The sequence below is a fragment of the Oncorhynchus mykiss genome, chromosome 16 (assembly GCF_057628025.1).
Source record: "Oncorhynchus mykiss isolate SJ-2025 chromosome 16, ASM5762802v1, whole genome shotgun sequence".
Taxonomy (NCBI): domain Eukaryota; kingdom Metazoa; phylum Chordata; class Actinopteri; order Salmoniformes; family Salmonidae; genus Oncorhynchus; species Oncorhynchus mykiss.
In genome coordinates, this window is record NC_143037.1 from 30901574 (window position 1) to 30923831 (window position 22258).

General features: G+C 40.2%; 1 protein-coding gene across 1 annotated transcript in view; it reads right to left on the minus strand.

The window, feature by feature from the left end:
• Positions 1-22258, minus strand: part of LOC110492868 (cadherin-23) — a 582104-nt gene that overhangs the window by 119865 nt on the left and 439981 nt on the right. Inside the window, exon 36 of the mRNA XM_036946709.2 lies at positions 666-893. Within this exon, the coding sequence (XP_036802604.1) occupies positions 666-893 (228 nt within the window). The remainder of the gene's footprint in view (positions 1-665; positions 894-22258) is intronic.

Consider the following 22258-nt stretch of genomic DNA (forward strand, 5'->3'; position numbering starts at 1 on the left):
TAGATGAACGCGGGACCTTCAGGCGTTTGGAAATTGCTCCCAAGGATCAACCAGAATTGTGGATGTCTACAATTTTTTTTCTGAGGTCTTGGATGATTTCTATTGATTTCCCCATGATGTCAAGCAAAGAGGCACTGAGTTTGATGGTATGCATTGAAATACATCCACAGGTACACCTCCAATTGACAAAAATGATGTCAATTAGCCTATCAGAAGCTTCTAAAGCCATCACATCATTTTCTGGAATTTTCCAAGCTGTTTAAAGCCACAGTCAACTTAGTGCATGTAAACTTCTGACAAACGGGAATTGTGATACAGTAAATTATAAGTGAAACAATCTGTCTGTAAATAATTGTTGGAAAAATGACTTGTGTCATGCACAAAGTAGATGTCAAAACTATAGTTTGGTAACAAGAAATTTGTGGCGTGAAATTAGCTTTTAAACTGCCCCCAAAATGTTTTTGTTACATGGAGAAATTCGTAGAATTGCAGGGAATTAGGGTCAAAATTCAAAACAACATCGACAGTGCCAAGATAAGGGCTCCCCAAAAAATCTCTAAAATGTAGCCACACCAACGGCCGACCGTGCTCATTACCACGCCTCCTGCCGTGCTCACCACCTAAGCTTCTTTTTGATCCCGAAATAACCCTGCTCTCCGACTCACCGATAGTGACGGCGTGCCGTCGTCCTCCACCATCATGATCAGCCGGTACTCCTGCTGGCGCTCGCGGTCAGGTGGGGATGGTCGTGTCACCATCTCACCGGTCATGCGGTCCATCCGGAAGGTGAGATCCTTGTTACCTGAGGTGATGTAGTAGAAGAGCATGGCGTTGGGCCCGATGTCACGGTCTGTGGCCACCACGCGCAGGACGGACGTACCGCCTCCCACATTCTAACAGACAGACAGACAGACAGACAGACAGACAGACAGACAGACAGACAGACAATAACTTATCAACATCCTGTGAGTAATACACTATCTTTTCTATGTACAGCAAATATTTGTTTTTAAAACAGAGTGTAATTCCACTCTCCATTCATTGGGGGCTTGTATTCAGGCAGTACAGCATGAGAGGTTAGAAAGGGTAGGGGAACAGAATGGGCAAAAGTTGGTTGAAGGGATCGAACCTACAAGTGTTGGGGAGTAGCTCCACTACATGTAGTTCAACTACACTGAATAAAAATATAAATGCAACATGTAAAGTGTTGGTGTAAAGTGTTTCATGAACTGAAATAAAATATCCCAGAAATCTTCCATATGCACAAAAATATTATTTCCTTATTTCTTTAAAATGTTGTTCTCAAATGTTGTTTACATCCCTGTTAGTAAGCATTTCTTCTTTGCCAAGATAATCCATGCACCTGACAGGTGTGGCATATCAAGAAGCATGAAACAGCATGATCATTACACAGGTGCACCTTGTCCTGGGGACAATAAAAGACCACTCTAAAAGGTGCAGGTTTGGCACACAATACAATGCCACAGATTTCTCAAGTGATGAGGGAGCGTGCAATTGACATGCTGACTGCAGGAATGTACACCAGAGCTGTTGCCAGAGAATGTAATGTCAGTTTCTCTACCACAAGAAGCCTTCAATGTCGTTTTAGAGAATTTGGCAGTACGTCCAACCGGCCTCACAACCTCTGACCATGTATCACAACCCCACCAGCCCAGGATCTCCACATCCAGCTTCTTCACCTGCGGGATCGACTGAGACCAGCCATTCAGACAGCTGATGAAACTGTGGGTATGCACAACCGAAGAATTTCTGCAAAAACTGTCAGAAATCGTCTCAGTGAAGCTCATCTGTGTGCTCGTCACCCTCACCAGGTTCTTGACTTGACAACAGTTCAGCTGGCATCGTGGCATCGTGACTGACTTCAGTGGGTAAATGCTCACCTTCGATGGCCACTGGCAGACTGGAGATGTGTGTTCCTCACGGATTAATCCCAGTTTCAACTGTACAGGGCAGATGGCAGACAGCGTGTGTGGAGTCGTGTGGGCGAGCGGTTTGCTGATGTCAACGTTATGAAAAGAGTGTCCCATGAAGGCGGTGGGGTTGTGGTATGGGCAGGCATAAGCTACAGAAAAGGAACACAATTGCATTTTATCGATGGCAATTTGAATGCACAGAGATCCTGAGGCCCACTGTCATGCCATTCATCCGCCGCCACCACCTCATGTTTCAGCATGATAATGCAAGGCCTCAGGTCGCAATTCCGGGAAGCTGTGACGTGCACGACAGCATGTTCCTGTTCCCGCCAATATCCAGCAACATCACACAGCCATTGAAGAGGAGTGGGATAACATTCCACAGGCCACAATCAACAGTCTATGCGAAGGAGAAGTGTCGGGCAAATGGTGGTCACACCAGGTACTGACTGATTTTCTGATCAACCCCCACATTTTTTTTAAGGTATCTGTGACCAACAGGTGCATATCTGTATTCCCAGTTATGTGAAATCCATAGATTAAGGAATTTATTTCAATTGGCTGATTTCCTTATATGAACTGTAAATTGTTGCATTTAGATTTTTGTTCAGTGTAGTAATTTATCTACATCTCCAGTAGATTGGTGGTATTTTAACTAATTAGTGTTTTCAGCAACAGTTAATTAATTACCTTTTAAAAACACAGTTGGACATCCCGTTCAGATAAGATTAAATTGAAGCAAACACAGACGTTTTTTTTTAAGTTCAACTCTTACTTACATTAGTTGTCTGTGGGTGAACATGTGAATAATTGAGAGCTCTGTGTGTGTGTGTGTGTGTGTGTGTGTGTGTGTGTGTGTGTGTGTGTGTGTGTGTGTGTGTGTGTGTGTGTGTGTGTGTGTGTGTGTGTGTGTGTGTGTGTGTGTGTGTGTGTGTGTGTGTGTGTGTGTGTGAGTGTGTAATTGAGTGTGTGATTGATTGACTGACTTGTGTGTGTGACAAATTAACATTTGGTCTGTCATTTTACTGCAAGAAACAGTTCATTCTAAAGAAGTTAATATTATAATAGGCTTCATGTGAGGCCTTACTGTCAGTGTCCAGACTTCAGTTACTGTCCCAAATATTAGGCTCCTGTTACTGTCTAAACTTCAAAGATGCAAGGGGTTTTACCACATGTTCTCTGCCATTTAGAGAACCACTACCAACTCCAGGGGAGATACTAATGGGTCAGATCTGCGGATCAGAAAAGCCCAAATGAGATTTGCTCTCTTTCAGATTGAATTTCATAGAAATCGCTGTGTATTTTCATGTAAGGAAACTTTTAGTAGGCTAATATACAAGCATGTTATATTTTCCATTAGTTTTTAAAAATAAAAAAAATTAAAAAAATCTACTTTGACATTACAATGTATTTTATCCAAAAATGACAATTAAAACCATTCTAACCCCACTTTTTAACAAAATGTTGTACCATATAGGCCTACCCATGGGAGTATAAGCTGATTGTGCATTTACTGTGGTCTTATGGAAAGCATAGGCCTATTTACGATATTGATAGACAATGATGCACTGAATTCATTATCACACAGATGGTTTTGCCATGATTTGATTATCATTTTTTGATCATGTTTGCCAAGGACAAGTAGGGCTTAAGCAAATAGATGCATGTTCTCCATCCATGCATGTATCAATAAATCACATCAATTCAAATGTATTTATATAGCCCTTCTTACATCAGCTGATATCTCAAGGTGCTGTACAGAAACCCAGCCTAAAACTAGTGGAAAACATATTAACATAAAACATATTAACTTGTAAAAGAAAAGGGTTCATATTGAAACAAAAGGGATTGAATTCTTTGAATTGTCCAATCCACGGAGTTGTGTATTTCTTGTTCCACATAGGCTCAATAGCCTATGCAATATGATGCAGGGATAGTACACAGTAGCCTAGGCTACCAGAGAGAATAAATGTAAGTTCATACACTTATTTGCATGGTTTTTATATAGCCTATATACAGTATGCTATGTTGAAATATAGAGTAGTTCAATGTAAATCTATACCTGTATGTAGCTAGACATATAGACTAATTAACTAAGCCTATCTCTGCATTTGAAAGTAAACTGGCCAGATAAAATGCTTGATTGTTTTCTCTGTAACAAAACCAAGTAAAACCTTGTTTTTTCCCCCTGTGGGTATTTTTTCCAGAGCTTATATTCGCCGGGCCAGAAGAATGTCCAACAAAACAAATGTGCATCGGAGTCGTGTATTTCTTGTGTATTTTTCAGGTAGTTTTTAACATAAAGCATCATGGAGTTGAACATTTTTATAGATCACTTTATACCTAGGTTGGAATATTTTACCTCCGATTGATTTTAGCGATACATGCACGAGTGGCGGCTCCATCTCAACATAATATTATAATTTTTTATATTTTATTCAATTGTCAATTCTCCTGTAAACTCAGCAAAAATTGAAACGTCCCCTCACTGTCAACTGCGTTTATTTTCCAGCAAACTTAACACGTGTAAATAATTGTATGAACATAACAAGATTCAACAACTGAGACATAAACTGAACAAGTTCCACAGACATGTGACTAACATAAATTGAATAATGTGTCCCTGAACAAAGGGCGGGTCAAAAATCAAAAGTAACAGCCAGGATCTGGTGTAGCCACCAGCTGCATTAAGTACTGCAGTGCATCTCCTCCTCATGGACTGCACCAGATTTGCCAGTTCTTGATGTGGGATGTTACCCAACTCTTCTACCAAGACACCTGCAAGTTCCCAGACATTTCTGGAGAGAATGGCCTTAGCTCTCACCCTGTAGGGGTGATGTTCGGCTGTACCGATCCTGTGCAGGTGTTGTTACACATGGTCTGCCACTGTGAGGATGATCAGCTGTCCGTCCTGTCTCCCTGTAGCGCTGTCTTAGGCGTCTCACAGTACGGACATTGCAATTTATTGGCCTGGCCACATCTGCAGTCCTCATGCCTCCTTGCAGCATGCCTAAGGCATGTTCACATAGATGAGCAGGGACCCTGGGCATCGTTCTTTTGGTGTTTAGAAAGGCCTCTTTAGTGTCCTTAGTTTTCATAACTGTGACCTTAATTGCCTACCGTCTGTAAGCTGTTTATGTCTTAACGACCGTTCCACAGGTGCATGTTCATTAATTGTTTGTGGTTCATTGAACAAGCATGGGAAACAGTGTTTAAACCCTTTTCGATGAAGATCTGTGAAGTTATTTGGATTTTCCGCATTATCTTTGAAAGGCAAGGTTCTGAAAAAGGGACGTTTCTTTTTTTTACTGTTTATATGTCATGGATATATTTAAACTTATATTATTTTGTGTAATTTAACTTTCACATCAGTGGCAAACATTTGACCAGAACATTTTAAATGAGGTGGCCAATGTGGGGCACAGACCCAGATTAGAATTTTGAATTTTAACCTCTCTTGGGTAGGGGGCAGTATTTTGACGTCCGGATGAAAAGCGTGCCCAAAGTGACCTGCCTGTTACTCAGGGCCAGAAGCTAGAATATGCATATAATTGGTAGATTTGGATAGAAACCACTCTAACGTTTCTAAAACTGTTAAAATTATGTCTGTGAATATAACATAACTGATATGGCAGGCGAAACCCCGAGTACAAACCATCGCCAAAAAAACAAATTTCAGCCTACCATTATTTTCAATGGCTTTCACTTTTATTTTAAGGCCCAGATTTTAGTTCCTAGGGCTTCCACTAGATGTCAACAATCTTTAGAAAGAGTTTCACGCTTGTTTTTTAAAAAATGACCCAGAAATTGTATTGTTTCTTAGGCGGCTCCCATTTTGGCTGTAGTGTTTCCAAGCACGTGGAAGAGAGCTCGTTCTTTGTTATTTTTCTCCGATAAAGACAATAACAATTCTCCGTCTTAAATTGTATCGTTTATTTACGTATTAGGGTACCTAAGGTTTGATTAGAAATGTTGTTTGACTTGTTTGGAAAAGTTTATTAGTAACGTTTGGGATTAACTTTGTATGCATTTTGATGGAGGGAAACTGGGTGGATTATTGACTGAAGCGCGTCAGCTAAACTGAGTTTTTACGGATATAAAGAATGACATTATCAAACAAAAGGACCATTTGTGATGTAACTGAGAGCTTAAGAAGTGTCAACAGAAGAAGATCCTCAAAGGTAAGGCATTTTTTATATCGCTATTTCTGACTTTTGTGTCGCACCTGCCTGGTTGAAATATGTTTTTCATGTGTTTGTATGTGGGGCGCTGTCCTCAGGTAATTGCATGGTTTGCTTTCGCCGTAAAGCCTTTTTGAAATATGACACAGCGTCTGGATTAACAAGAAGTTAAGCTTTATTTTGATGTATTACACTTGTGATTTTATGAAAGTTAAATATTTATAGTACTGTCTTTTGAATTTCGCGATCTGCAATTTGGCCAGGTGGGACACTACCGTCCTACCTGCCCATAAGAAGTTGATCGATGCAAGGTGGATTTAATAAATATAATTATGATAGTTCCACGCATTAAATGCTTAAGCTTAGGTTTGGTACATTTCCCTGTTCAAATAAACCATAAATTAAACATATTTTGGACTGGGGGGCAGTATTGTGTAGCTTGGATAATAAGGGGCCCAGAGTAAACTGCCTGCTACTCAGGCCTAAAAGCTAGAATATGCATATATTTAGTAAACTTGGATAGAAAACACTCGGAAGTTTCTAAAACTGTTTGAATGATGTCTGTGAGTATAACATAACTCATATGGCATGTAAAAAACAGAGACAAAATCCAACCAGGAAGTGGGAAATCTGAGGTTTGTAGGTTTTCAAGTCTTTGCCTATCAGTGTCTTTGTGGTCATATTGCACTTCCTAAGGCTTCCACTAGATGTTAACAGTCTTTAGAACCTTGTTTCTACTGTAAAGGGGGAACAAATGAGTGCTGTTTGAGTCAGGTGTCTGGCAGTATGCCATGAGCTAAATCATGCGCATGGCCACGAGAGGTAGCTTCGTTCCTTTTAATTTCTAAAGACAAAGGAATTGTCAGGTTGAAACATTAGTGAAGATTTATGATAAAAACATCATAAAGATCGAGTCTATACATCGTTTGACATGTTTTTACAAACTGTAATATAACTTTTTAAATTTTTCGCCGGAACTAAGCGATCGCGCATTGAGCATTTGGATTACTGGGCTAAACGCGCAAACAAATAGGAGGTATTTGAACATAAATTATGGACTTTATCTAACAAAACAAACATTTATTGTGGAACTAGGATTCCTGGGAGTGCATTCCGATCTAGATAATCAAAGGTAAGTGAATACTTCTAACGCTATTTCTGACTTTTCTGACACCTCTCCTTCTTTGGAAAATGGCTGTATGTTTTTGTGGCTAGGTGCTGGCCTAACATAATCGCAAGGTGTGCTTTCGCCATAAAGCCTTTTTGAAATCTGACACAGGGGTTGCATTAAGGAGAAGTTTATCTATAATTCCATGCTCAACACCTGTATCTTTTATCAATGTTAATTATGAGTATTTCTGTAATTTGATGTGGTTCTCTGCACTTTCACCGGATGTTTGTTTGAGACAATGCATTTCTGAACATAACACACCAATTTCAAATGAGGTTTTTTGACATAAAGATTAACTTTATTGAATAAAACACACATTTATTGTGTAACATGAAGTCCTGTGAGTGCCATATGATGAAGATCATCAAAGGTTAGTGATTAAGTTAATCGATATTTCTGACTTCTGTGAGCCCTCTCCTTGGCTGGAAAATGGCTGTATGGTTTTCTGTGACTAGATGCTGACCTAACATAATCGTTTGGTGTGCTTTCACCGTAAAGCTTTTCTGAAATCGGACACTGTGGCTGGATTTACAAGAAGTTCATCTTTAAAATGGTGTATAACACTTCTATCTTTGAGGAATTTTAATTATGGGATTTATTTTTTTTATTTATTTGGTGTCCTGCAATTTCACTGGCTGTTGGCGAGGTGGGACGCTATTGTCCCACATATCCCAGAGAAGTTAACCTCTTGAACCTATAGGGGCGCTGTGTCATTATTGGATAAAAAGACGTGCCCGTTTTAAGCGCAATATTTTGTCACGAAAAGATGCTCGACTATGCATGGAATTGACAGCCTTGGAAAGACACAACTCTGACGTCTCCAAAACTGCAAAGATATTATCTGTGCGTGCCCCAGAACTAATGCAACAGGCGAAACCAAGATGATGTTTCATACAGGAAATGCCCCGGATTCTGAAGGCGCTGTGTTCCAATGTCTCCTTATGTGGCTGTGAATGCGCCAGGAATGAGCCTGCGCTTTCTGTATATTCCCCGAGGTGTGTGCAGCATTGTGACGTGTTTGTAGGCATATCATTGGAAGATTGACCATAAGAGACTACATTTACCTGGTGTCCCGCCCGGTGTCCTGTGTGCGTAATCAGTAAGTCCATGCGCGTTCCATTTCTTCAGAATAGAAAGTAAACTGCCACGATGGATTTTATCGTCGATAGATATGTGAAAAACACCTTGAGGATTGATTCTAAACATGGTTTGCCATGTTTCTGTCGATATTATGGAGTTAATTTGGAAAAAAGTTTGCGTTTTAATGATTTATTTATTTTTTTATATTTTTTTTTCTTACCCAAACGTGATGAACAAAACGGAGTGATTAGTCGACACAAATTATATTTTTTGTAAAAACTGAACATTTGCTATCTAACAGAGTCTCCTCATTGAAAACATCTGAAGTTCTTCAAAGGTAAATTATTTTATTTGAATGCTTTTATGTTTTTTTGTGGAAAATGTTGCATGCTGAATGCTAGGCTTAATGCAATGCTAGGCTATCAATACTCTTACACAAATGCTTGTTTAGCTATGGTTCAAAAGCATATTTTGAAAATCTGAGATGACAGTGTTGTTAACAAAAGGCTAAGCTTGAGAGCAAATAGATTAATTTCATTTCATTAGCCATTTTCATGAATAGTTAACGTTGTGTTATGCTAATGAGCTTGCTGATAGATTTACACAATCCTGGATACAGGGGTTTTTTCATAGCTAAACGTGACGCAGAAAACGGAGCGATTTGTCCTAAACAAATAATCTTTCAGGAAAAACTGAACATTTGCTATCTGAGAGTCTCCTCATTGAAAACATCTGAAGTTCTTCAAAGGTAAATGATTTTATTGGAATGCTTTTCTGTTTTTTTGTGTAAATGTTGCCAGCTGAATGCTAACGCTAAATGCTACGCTGAATGCTACGTTAGCCATCAATGCTGTTACACAAATGCTTGTTTTGCAATGGTTGAGAAGCATATTTTGAAAATCTGAGATGACAGTGTTGTTAACAAAAGGCTAAGCTTGAGAGCTAGCATATTTATTTCATTTCATTTGCGATTTTCATGAATAGTTAACGTTGCGTTATGGTAATGAGCTTGAGTCTGTATTCACGATCCCGGATCCGGGATGGGGAGATCAGAAAGGTTAACTCTTTGCATCAACTTCATGTAATTGTCAATAAAAGCCTTTGACACTTATGAAATACTTGTAATTATACTTCAGTATTCCATAGTAACATCTGACAAAAATATCTAAAGACACTGAAGCAGCAAACTTTGTGGAAATTAATATTTGTGTCATTCTCAAAACTTTTAGACACGACTGTATATTGGCCATATACCACAAACCCCTGAGGTGCCTTATTGCTATTATAAACTGGTTACTGACGTAATTAGAGAGGTAATAATACATGTTTTGTCATACCCATGGTATACAATCTGATATACAATGGCTGTCAGCCAATCAGCATTCAAGGATCGAACCACGCAGTTTATAATTGTTGTTATTTCCTCCAATAGGGACTGTCTCCCCTGATCACATCAAAGGTCCCCCGTAACCCCAGTTTTAACTGACAGTTAACCCCTCTTTGCGAATTGAATGAAAATGATGAAATACGGATAGACACTAATGAGAAATAATAGTTTACGCTTGTTTCTTTTTTATTGTTAACATTTTTTGGGAAGCCTGACTTACCTTTACATCCATGAATACATGTAACTTTCTGGGCTGAAGGTCATTTCACTTATGGTGTTTAATAGATGTTCCTTTCCAATCAAATGGTGTGTGCACAGAGCACTGTCCGGATGCTGGACTTATTTTGGATTAGACAAAAATGCTCATGGAACCAAGTTAACCTACTTTTTGAAGGGATTTGTTTGACAACCAGATGAAACCTCATGACTGTTTGTGTTCATGACACATTTAACATCTTGAAGCTAGGGGGTACTATTTTTATGTTTGGAAAAATAACTTTCCCAAAGTAAACGGCCTATTTCTCAGGACCAGATGCTAGAATATGCATATAGGATAGAAAACACTCTAAAGTTTCCAAAACTGTCAAAATATTGTCTGTGAGTATAACAGAACTGATATTGCAGGCGAAACCCTGAGAAAAATCAAACCAGGAAGTGGCTTCTATTTTGAAAACTCCATGTTCCATAGCCTCCCATTGCTCCATTTAAAGGGATATCAACCAGATTCCTTTTCCTATCGCTTACTCAAGGTGTCAACAGTCTTCAGACATAGTTTCAGACTTTTATTTTGAAGAATGAGCGTGAACGACCACATTGCGTAAGTGGATAGGTGGGGGCTCTCAGAGTGAATTGTGCACAAAAGAGAAAGGCGGCTATTGTTACTCCCGGTCCTAGTGAAAAGCCAACTGTCCCGGTTGATATATTATCGAATAGATATTTGAAAAACACCCTGAGGATTGATTATAAAAAACGTCTGACATGTTTCTGTGGACATTATGGATATAATTTGGAATTCTTGTCTGCGTTGTCGTGACCGCTCTTTCCGGTGGATTGCTGGGCATAACGCACCAAACTAACGGAGGTATTTTGATATAAAAAATATCTTTATGGAACAAAAGGAACATTTGTTGTCTAACTGGGAGTCTCGTGAGTGAAAACATCCGAATATCATGAAAGGTAAACGATTAATTTGATTGCTTTTCTTATTTTCGAGACCAAGTTACCTGATGCTAAGTGTACTTATTGTTTTGTCGAGCGATCGATAAACTTACACACGCTTGTATTGCTTTCGCTGCAAAGCATAATTTCAAAATCTGAGATGACAGTTGGATTAACAAAAGGCTAAACTGTGTTTTGCAATATTGCACATTTTCTAGTAATATTATTTGACTGTGGCGCTATGCTATTCAGCGTTGCTGATGACAATTATATCGGATCCGGTATGGGTGGTTCAGAGAGGTTAACGGTAAAGCACTTTCTATGTTAACCTTTCTGATCTCCCCATCCCGGATCCGGGATCGTGAATACAGACTCAAACTCATTACCATAACGCAACGTTAACTATTCATGAAAATCGCAAATGAAATGAAATAAATATGCTAGCTCTCAAGCTTAGCCTTTTGTAAACAACACTGTCATCTCAGATTTTCAAAATATGCTTCTCAACCATTGCAAAACAAGCATTTGTGTAACAGTATTGATGGCTAACGTAGCATTTAGCGTAACATTTAGCATTAGCATTCAGCTGGCAACATTTACACAAAAAAACAGAAAAGCATTCCAATAAAATAATTTACCTTTGAAGAACTTCAGATGTTTTCAATGAGGAGACTCTCAGATAGCAAATGTTCAGTTTTTCCTGAAAGATTATTTGTTTAGGACAAATCGCTCCGTTTTCTGCGTCACGTTTAGCTATGAAAAAACCCCTGTATCCAGGATTGTGTAAATCTATCAGCAAGCTCATTAGCATAACACAACGTTAACTATTCATGAAAATGGCTAATGAAATGAAATTAATCTATTTGCTCTCAAGCTTAGCCTTTTGTTAACAACACTGTCATCTCAGATTTTCAAAATATGCTTTTGAACCATAGCTAAACAAGCATTTGTGTAAGAGTATTGATAGCCTAGCATTGCATTAAGCCTAGCATTCAGCATGCAACATTTTCCACAAAAAAACATAAAAGCATTCAAATAAAATAATTTACCTTTGAAGAACTTCAGATGTTTTCAATGAGGAGACTCTGTTAGATAGCAAATGTTCAGTTTTTACAAAAAATATCATTTGTGTCGACTAATCACTCCGTTTTGTTCATCACGTTTGGGTAAGAAAAAAAAATAAAAATAAAAAAATAAATCATTAAAACGCAAACTTTTTTCCAAATTAACTCCATAATATCGACAGAAACATGGCAAACCATGTTTAGAATCAATCCTCAAGGTGTTTTTCACATATCTATCGACGATAAAATCCATCGTGGCAGTTTACTTTCTATTCTGAAGAAATGGAACGCGCATGGACTTACTGATTACGCACACAGGACACCGGGCGGGACACCAGGTAAATGTAGTCTCTTATGGTCAATCTTCCAATGATATGCCTACAAACACGTCACAATGCTGCACACACCTCGGGGAATATACAGAAAGCGCAGGCTCATTCCTGGCGCATTCACAGCCATATAAGGAGACATTGGAACACAGCGCCTTCAGAATCCAGGGCATTTCCTGTATGAAACATCATCTTGGTTTCGCCTGTTGCATTAGTTCTGGGGCACGCACAGATAATATCTTTGCAGTTTTGGAGACGTCAGAGTTGTGTCTTTCCAAGGCTGTCAATTCCATGCATAGTCGAGCATCTTTTCGTGACAAAATATTGCGCTTAAAACGGGCACGTCTTTTTATCCAATAATGACACAGCGCCCCTATAGGTTCAAGAGGTTAAATTAGGCCTACATGTCTTAACTATAAAACCCCATTAACTCTGGGATATGTGGGACACGAGCGCCACACCTGGCCAAAAGCCAGTGAAAATGCAGAGCGCCAAATTCAAATAAATTACTATAAAAATCAAACTTGATGAAATCACACATGTAAGATACCAAATTAAAGCTACACGTGTTGTGAATCCAGCCAACATGTCAGATTTCAAAATGGATTTTCGGTGAAAGCAAACGATGCTATTATCTGAGAGTAGCACCTCCGTAAACAAAGAGAGAAAACATATTTCAACCCTACAGGCGTGACACAAAACACAAAGATAAAAATATAAATCATGCCTTACCTTTGACGAGCTTCTTTTGTTGGCACTCCAATATGTCCCATAAACATCACAAATGGTCCTTTTGTTCGATTAATTGCATCGATATATATCCAAAATGTCAATTTATTTGGCGCTTTTGATCCAGAAAAACACCGGTTCCAACTTGCGCAACGTGACTACAAAATATCTCAAAAGTTACCTGTTAACTTTGCCAAAACATTCAAACTACTTTTCTTATACAACTTTAGGTATTTTTTAAAGTAAATAATCAATAAAATTGAAGACGGGATAATCTTTGTTCAAAACAGGAAGAAAACAAACTGACACTACCTTTCTGGTCATGCTAACATCTAACAGTACACTTGAAGTGACCCTCGTTTTGAACAGGGCTACTTCTTCATTACACAAAGGAAAAACCTCAACCAATTTCTAAAGACTGGTGACATCCAGTGGAAGCGGTAGGAACTGCAAGAAGGTCCCTTAGAAATCTGGATTCCCAATGAAAACAATTGAAAAGAGAGTGACCTAAAAAATGTAAAAAATCTGAATGTTTTTTCCTCTGGGTTTCACCTGCTACATTAGTTATGTTAAACTCACAGACATGATTCAAACAGTTTTAGAAACGTCAGAGTGTTTTCTATCCAAATATACTAATAATATGTCTAATAAGAATATCTTATCTTCTGGGGATGAGTAGCAGGCAGTTGAATCTGGGCATGCATTTCATCCGGACGTGAAAATACTGCCCCCTGTCACCAATAAGTTAATATTTGCAGTGTTGACCCTTATTTTTCAAGACCTCTGCAATCCGCCCTGGCATGCTGTCAAATAACTTCTGGGCCACATCCTGACTGAAGGCATCCCATTCTTGCATAATCAATGCTTGGAGTTTGTCATAATTTGTGGGTTTTTGTTTGTCCACCCGCCTCTTGAGGATTGACCACAAGTTCTCAATGGGATTAATGTCTGGGGAGTTTCCTGGCCATGGACCAAAAATATCGATGTTTTGTTCCCCGTGCCACTTAGTTATCACTTTCTCCTTATGGCAAGGTGCTCCATCATGCTGGAAAAGGCATTGTTCGTCACCAAACTGTTTCTGGATGGTTGGCAGAAGTTGCTCTCGGAGGATGTTTTGGTACCATTCTTTATTCATGGCTGTGTTCTTAGGCACAATTGTGAGTGAGCCCACTCCCTTGGCTGAGAAGCAACCCCACACATGAATTGTCTCAGGATGATTTACTGTTGGCATGACAGAGGACTGATGGTAGCGCTCACCTTGTCTTCTCCGGACAAGCTTTTTTCCGGATGCCCCAAACAATCGGAAAGGGGATTCATCAGAGAAAATGACTTTTGGCAGAATATCAGTCTGTCCCTGATGTTTTTCCTGGAGAGAAGTGGCTTCTTTGCTGCCCTTCTTGACACCAAGCCATCCTCCAAAAGTCTTTGCCTCACTGTGCGTGCAGAAGCACTCACACCTGCCTGCTGCCATTCCTGAGCAAGCTCTGTACTGGTGGTGCCCCGATCCCGCAGCTGAATCAACTTTAGGAGACGGTCCTGGCGCTTGCTGGACTTTATTGGGCGCCCTGAAGCCTTCTTCACAACAGTTGAACCGCTCTCCTTGAAGTTCTTGATGATCCGATAAATGGTTGATTTAGGTGCAATCTTACTGATTTAGGTGCAATCTTACTGGCAGCAATATCTGTGCCTGTGATGCCCTTTTTTTTGCAAAGCAATGATGACGGCATGTGTTTCCTTGCATGGTTACCATGGTTGACAGGGGTCTCTGGTCCCCTCCCAGTTAGGGGGAGTGATGAGCTCTACAGCAGAGTCTCACAACTCAATCACTCGTTGAAAACCGTTTTCTGCCCCTCACAAAAGATTGAATTTGTTGATAATTGGCCCTCTTTCTGGGACTCACCCACAAACAGAACCAAGCCTGGCCTGCTGAGGAGTGACGGACTCCATCCTATTTGGAGGGGTGCTCTCATCTTATCTACCAACATAGACATGGATCTAACTCCTCTAGCTCCACCCTAGTGGAGTCTGCCACTAGCACAGTCAGTGTAGTCAGCTCAGCTATCCCCATTGAGGCCGTGTCTGTGCCTTGACCTATGTTGGGCAAAACGAAACATGGCGGTGTTCGCCTTAGCAATCTCACTAGGGTAAAGACCTCCTCCATTCTTGCCATTATTGAAAGAGATCGTGATACCTCACGTCTCAAAATAGGGCTACTTAATGTTAGATCCCTAAGTTCAAAGGCAGTTATAGTCAATTAACTTATCACTGATCATAATCTCAATGTGATTGGCCTGACTGAAACATGGCTTAAGCCTGATGAATTTACTGTGTTAAATGAGGCCTCACCACCTGGTTACACTAGTGACCATATCCCCAGTGCATCCCGCAAAGGCGGAGATGTTGCTAAAATTTACGATAGCAAATTAAAATTAGCAAAAAAAATGATGTTTTCGTCTTTTGAGCTTCTAGTCATGAAATCTATGCAGCCTACTCAATCACTTTTTATAGCTACTGTATACAGGCCTCCTGGGCCATATACAGCGTTCCTCATTGAGTTCCCTGAATTCCTATCGGACCTTGTAGTCATAGCAGATAATATTCTAATTTTTGGTGACTTTAATATTCACATGGAAAAGTCCACAGACCCACTCCAAAAGGCTTTCAGAGCCATCATCGACTCAGTGGGTTTTGTCCAACATGTCTCTGGACCTACTCACTGTCACAGTCATACTCTGGACTTTTGGAGTTTTATCCCATGGAATAAATGTTGTGGATCTTAATGTTTTTCCTCATAATCCTGGACTATCGGACCACCACTTTATTACGTTTGCAATTGCAACAAATAATCTGCTCAGACCCCAACCAAGGAACATCAAAAGCCGTGCTACAAATTCTCAGACAACACAAAGATTCCTTGATGCCCTTCCAGACTCCCTCTGCCTACCGAAGGACGTCAGAGGACAAAAATCAGTTAACCACCTAACTGAGGAACTCAATTTAACGTTGCGCAATACCCTAGATGCAGTTGCACCCCTAAAAACTAAAAACATTTCTCATAACAAACTAGCTCCTTGGTATACAGAAAATACCTGAGCTCTGAAGCAAGCTTCCAGAAAATTGGAACGGAAATGGCGCCACACCAAACTGGAAGCCTTCCGACTAGCTTGGAAAGACAGTACCGTGCAGTATCGAAGAGCCCTCACTGCTGCTCGATCATCCTATTTTTCCAACTAAATTGAGGAAAATAAGAACAATCCGAAATTTCTTTTTGATACGGTTGCAAAGCTAACTAAAAAGCAGCATTCCCCAAGTGAGGATTGCATTCACTTCAGCAGTAATACATTCATGGAAAAGATCATGATTATTAGAAAGCAAATTACAGACTTTAAATCTGCGTATTCCTTCAAAGCTCAGTTGTCCTGAGTCTGCACAACTATGCCAGGACCTAGAATCAAGAGAGACACTCAAGTGTTTTAGTACTATATGTCTTGACACAATGATGAAAATAAACATGGCCTCTAAAACCTTCAAGTTGCATACTGGACCCTATTCCAACTAAACTACTTAAAGAGCTGCTTCCTGTGCTTGGCCCTCCTATGTTGAACATAATAAACGGCTCTCTATCCACCAGATGTGTACCAAACTCACTAAAAGTGGCAGTAATAAAGCCTCTCTTGAAAAATCCAAACCTTGACCCAGAAAATATAAAAAACAATCGGCCTATATCGAATCTTCCATTCCTCTCAACATTTTTAGAAAAGGCTGTTGCGCAGCAACTCGCTGCCTTCCTGAAGACAAACAATGTATACGAACTGCTTCAGTCTGGTTTTAGACCCCATCATAGCACTGAGACTGCACTTGTGGAGGTGGTAAATTACCTTGTAATGGCATCAGACCGAGGCTCTGCATTTGTCTTCGTGCTCCTAGACCTTAGTGCTGCTTTTGATACCATCGATCACCACATTCTTTTGGAGAGATTGGAAACCCAAATTGTTCTACACGGACAAGTTCTGGCCTGGTTTAGATATTATCTGTCAGAAAGATATCAGTTTGTCTCTGTGAATGGTTTGTCCTCTGACAAATCAACTGTAAATGTCGGTGTTCCTCAAGGTTCCGTTTTAGGAACACTATTGTTTTCACTATAAATGTTTACCTTTGGGGATGTCATTCGAAAACATATCGTTAACTTTTACTGCCATGCGGATGACACACAGCTAGCTGTACATTTCAATGAAACATGGTGAAGCCCCACAATTGCCCTCGCTAGAAGTCTGTGTTTCAGACATAAGGAAGTGGATGGCTGCAAACTTTCTACTCTTAAACTCGGACAAAACAGAGATGTTTGTTCTAGGTCGCAAGAAACAAAGAGATCTTCTGTTGAATCTGACAATTAATCTTAATGGTTGTACAGTCATCTCAAATAAAACTGTGAAGGACCTCTGTGTTACTCTGGACCCTGATCTCTCTTTTGACAAACATATCAAGACTGTTTCAGGACAGCTTTTTTCCATCTACGTAACATTGCAAAAATCTGAAACTTTCTGTCCAAAAATGATGCAGAAATATTAATCCATGCTTTTGTTACTGCTAGGTTAGACTACTGCAATGCTCTACTTTCCGGCTACCCTAAAGCACTAAAAAACCTCCAGTTAGTGCTAAATACCGCTGCTAGAATCCTGACTAGAACCAAAATTTTCGATCATATTACACCAGTGCTAGCCTCTCTACACTGGCTTCCTGTTAAGGCAAGGGAACATTTCAAGGTTTTACTGCTAACCTACAAAGCATTACATGGGCTTGCTCCTACCTATCTCTCTGATTTGGTCCTGCCGTACACACCTACACGTATGCTACGGTCACAAGACGCAGGCCTCCTAATTGTCCCTAGAATTTCTAAGCAAACAGCTGGAGGCCGGGCTTTCTCCTATAGAGCTCAATTTTTATGGAATGGTCTGCCTACCCATGTGAGAGACGCAGACATGGTCTCAACCTTTAAGTTTTTACTGAAGACTCATCTCTTCAGTGGGTCATATGATTGAGTGTAGTCTGGCCCAGGAGTGAAGGTGAACGGAAAGGCTCTGGAGCAACGAACCGCCCTTGCTGTCTCTGTCTGGCCGGTTCCCCTCTTTCCACTGGGATTCTCTGCCTCTAACCATATTACAGGGGTTGAGTCACTGGCTTACTGGTGCTCTTTCATGCCGTCCCTAGAAGGGGTGCGTCACTTGAGTGGGTTGAGTCACTGATGTGATCTTCCTGTCTGGGTTGGCGCCCCCCCTTGGGTTGTGCCGTGGCGGAGATCTTTGTGGGCTATACTCGGCCTTGTCTCAGGATGGTAAGTTGGTGGTTGAAGATATCCCTCTTGTGGTGTGGGGGCTGTGCTTTGGCAAAGTGGGTAGGGTTATATCCTTCCTGTTTGGCCCTGTCCGGGGGTATCATCAGATGGGGCCACAGTGTCTCCTGACCCCTCCTGTCTCAGCCTCCAGTATTTATGCCGCAGTAGTTTATGTGTCGGGTGGCTAGGGTCAGTATGTTATATCTGGAGTACTTCTCCTGTCTTATCCGGTGTCCTGTGTGAATTTTAAGAATGCTCTCTCTAATTCACTCTTTCTCTCTCTCAGAGGAGGACCTGAGCCCTAGGACCATGCCTCAGGACTACCTGGCATGAGGACTCCTTGCTGTCCCCAGTCCACCTGACCGTGCTGCTGCTCCAGTTTCAACTGTTCTGCCTGCGGCTATGGAATTCTGACTTGTTCACCGGACGTGCTACCTGTCCCAAACATGCTGTTTTCAACTCTCTAGAGACAGCAGGAGTGGTAGAGGTACTCTTAATGATCGGCTATGAAAAGCCAACTGACATTTACTCCTGAGGTGCTGACTTGCTGCACCCTCGACAACTACTGTGATTATTATTATTTGACCATGCTGGTCATTTATGAACATTTGAACATCTTGGCCATGTTCTGTTATAATCTCCACCCGGCACAGCCAGAAGAGGACTGGCCACCCCTCATAGCCTGGTTCCTCTCTAGGTTTCTTTCAAGTTTTGGCCTTTCTAGGGAGTGTTTCCTAGCCACCGTTCTTCTACACCTGCATTGCTTGCTGTTTGGGATTTTAGGCTGGGTTTCTGTACAGCACTTTGAGATATCAGCTGATGTATGAAGGGCTATATAAATACATTTGATTTGACTTGAAGAACAATGATTCCAAGCACCACCCTTTTGAATCTTCCAGTCTGTTATTCAAACTCAATCAGCATGACATAGTGATGTCCAGCCGTGTCCTCGTCAACACTCACACCTGTGTTAATGAGAGAGTCACTGACATGATGTCAGCTCGTCCTTTAGTGGCAGGGCTGAAATGAAGTGGAAATGTTTTTGGGGGATTCAGTTCATTTGCATGGCAAAGAGGTACTTTGCAATTAATTGCAATTCATCTGATCACTCTTCATAGCATTCTGGAGTATATATAAATTGCCATCATTCAAACTGAGGCAGCAGACTTGGTGAAAATGTATATTTGTGTCATTCTCAAAACTTTTGGCCACGACTGTACAGTGGTTCTCTTAGGGCTAGGTGTTCCGCTAGCAACTTCCGGTGAAACTGGAGGGCGCGCAATTCAAATAATCATAAAAATTATGGATATTAAACATGTCTGTACATACAAGTGTCTATTATCGGTTGAAAGCTTATTCTTGTTAATCTAACTGCGCTGTTCGATTTACAGTAGACATTACAGCGAAAGCATGCCATGCGGCGCCCCACATTAAAATATTTTTCCACCAGCACAGGTTTCATAAATTCACAAATAGCGAATAAATATTTGCTTACTTTTTGATAATCTTCCTCTGATTTGTCATCCAAAGGGTACCAGCTATAAGATGTAGTGTCGTTTTGTTATATAAAATCCTTCTTTATATCCCAAAAAGTCAGTTTAGTTGGCACCATTGATTTGAGTAATCCATTCGTTCAAGATTCAGAGACAGGAATCTGAAAATCTACCTCTAAACTTTGTTAAAACAAGTCAAAATATGTTTCTATTGACTCCTCAGATACCCTAAAATGTAATCAAACTATAATATTTCTTAAGGAAAGAAGTATGTTCAATAGGAAACCATTATTAGCAGGTGCGTCTTGTCTTCATCGCGAGCCCAAACACGATTTTCCAAGAGTGTGTCCCAGTACTAAAACTTATATTTATTACTCATTTTGGAAGAAACAAGGCTGAAACCTTGAACATAGACTGCTGACACCCTGTGGAAGCCAAAGGAATTGCATACTGCAAGCTGGATTTCACTATTTCCCTGTACTTATTTCCCTGTATTTCTTTGGATTTTCTCCTACCATATCTACTGTATTATAGTCTCCTACATTATTTTAACATTTCTACAAACTTCAAAGTTTTTTCCTTCCAATGGTACCAATTATATGCATATCCTGGAAACAGGGCATGAGCGAGGCAGTTTAATTTGGGCATGTCAGCCAGGCTGATATTGAGGAAAAAGGACCCTAGCCCTAACAAGTTCCCATACTGCAGCACACCTTGCGGGCTGCCACATAATTCTATGGCATGTTATTTAATTGTCAGCCATTGTTACCATTAATGCTAGTTAGTGCTAGTTTGACCACCAGAGGGCATCTTTGAGGAACATTCGATCGCCTTCAATATTGGCTGTACTAGAGAATTTGTAACTCTCTTTTGTAAGAACATAGTATATGGGATTTTAAGAAATGTAGCTTAGTTAATTTGATTAATATTATCGTGTTTCTATTCCATGAGAATGAAAAAAATTACACCCTCAGGGTTTCCGTGTGGATGGATTTGAAAATATGGCGCTGCACAATGTGACGGTAGGGAGTAGGCTACAGTACTAAGAGCATAACATTTCCACACCCTAATGGTAGAGATTCCGTTTTTTTTATCATTCAAATCCTATTGCTTCTAACTTTTTAAATCAATAAGACCTACACCACTTTTAACAGCACATTACTCAACACTAGTGAGACTCATGCCGCCTACGGTAGGCCTACAGTACATTTTTTTTTAAATCGATGACGTGACACACAGCCAATAATTAGATTTAGAGGATTGGAGGATTCTAAATTAATATCTAAGGGGCATTTTTCGTTAGTGAAAATCTGATCTGTGAGAATATCTAAGGGGCTTTTATATAATTCCAAATTAATTAATAATAATAACAATAATAGTTGTTTTAAAAATAATGATATATTGGAGATTATTTCGTTTTCAAATAACCTAAAGTCAGCGAGAAAAAGGCTATTCTTGAACATGGGGTGCGACATTCTTACTAATTTGTAAATAAAGCCAGTTTGTTATTTAGAATTACATATTAATGTTTTTAGAGGGAGAGAAACCAAAAGCCCACCATTGCCTTATGGGTCTTCCATTCGCGGACAGCATAGGTATCGACCCAGCATCTGTAGCAACGCCGTTTGCACTGCGATGCAGTGTCTTAGACTGCTGCGCCATTCGGGAGGCCCCATCCACAAAGTTTTTAATGCTGATCAATTTCCTTGCACAAAGTATATATTGTCCTGCTAATAGCCCATAATGGCACTGTACAACGTGACCGGTCGGGAGTATGCTACAGTACTACAGTAAGAGCAAAACAATCCTTACATTTCCACACCCTAATTGTAGTCTAAGTTTCTCTTAGAATAAAAACCTTAGTAAGTCATTTTTGTAAGTTTTAGTAAGTAATACTGATGGGTGTGTGAGTGCAGGACAGAGGAATAGCAATTCTTACACTATTGTTCAAAATTCAATCATCTTCTTCATCCACATCATTCAGTTATTTGAAATTCAATTTTGAAGTCATACAAATTATCAGTTTATATTTGGTTTATGTTGCCCATTCATTGTCAGTTAGAGATACAGTAGTGCCTTGGGACCCAAAAGCATAATCACTGCTCTATCTCCCCCTTGTGCTGGTATGGGGCAATGAAGTAGTGACGCAGGGTACCGTACTAAACCACAAATTACCTCTAAGTCCCGCAGCATAATCGCAACACTTTTAGTTGAGCAACCACTGTACCATGGCTAAGGGTTGTATCCAGGCACTCTGCATTGGGTCGCGCATAAAAACAGCCCTTAGCTGTGGTATATTGGCCATATACCACACCCCCTCTGGCCTTATTGCTTAAATATAGCATAATTGCATCCGTCAAACAGGTAAGTCTACCCCTTATTTCTTAAATAGGGCTCCAA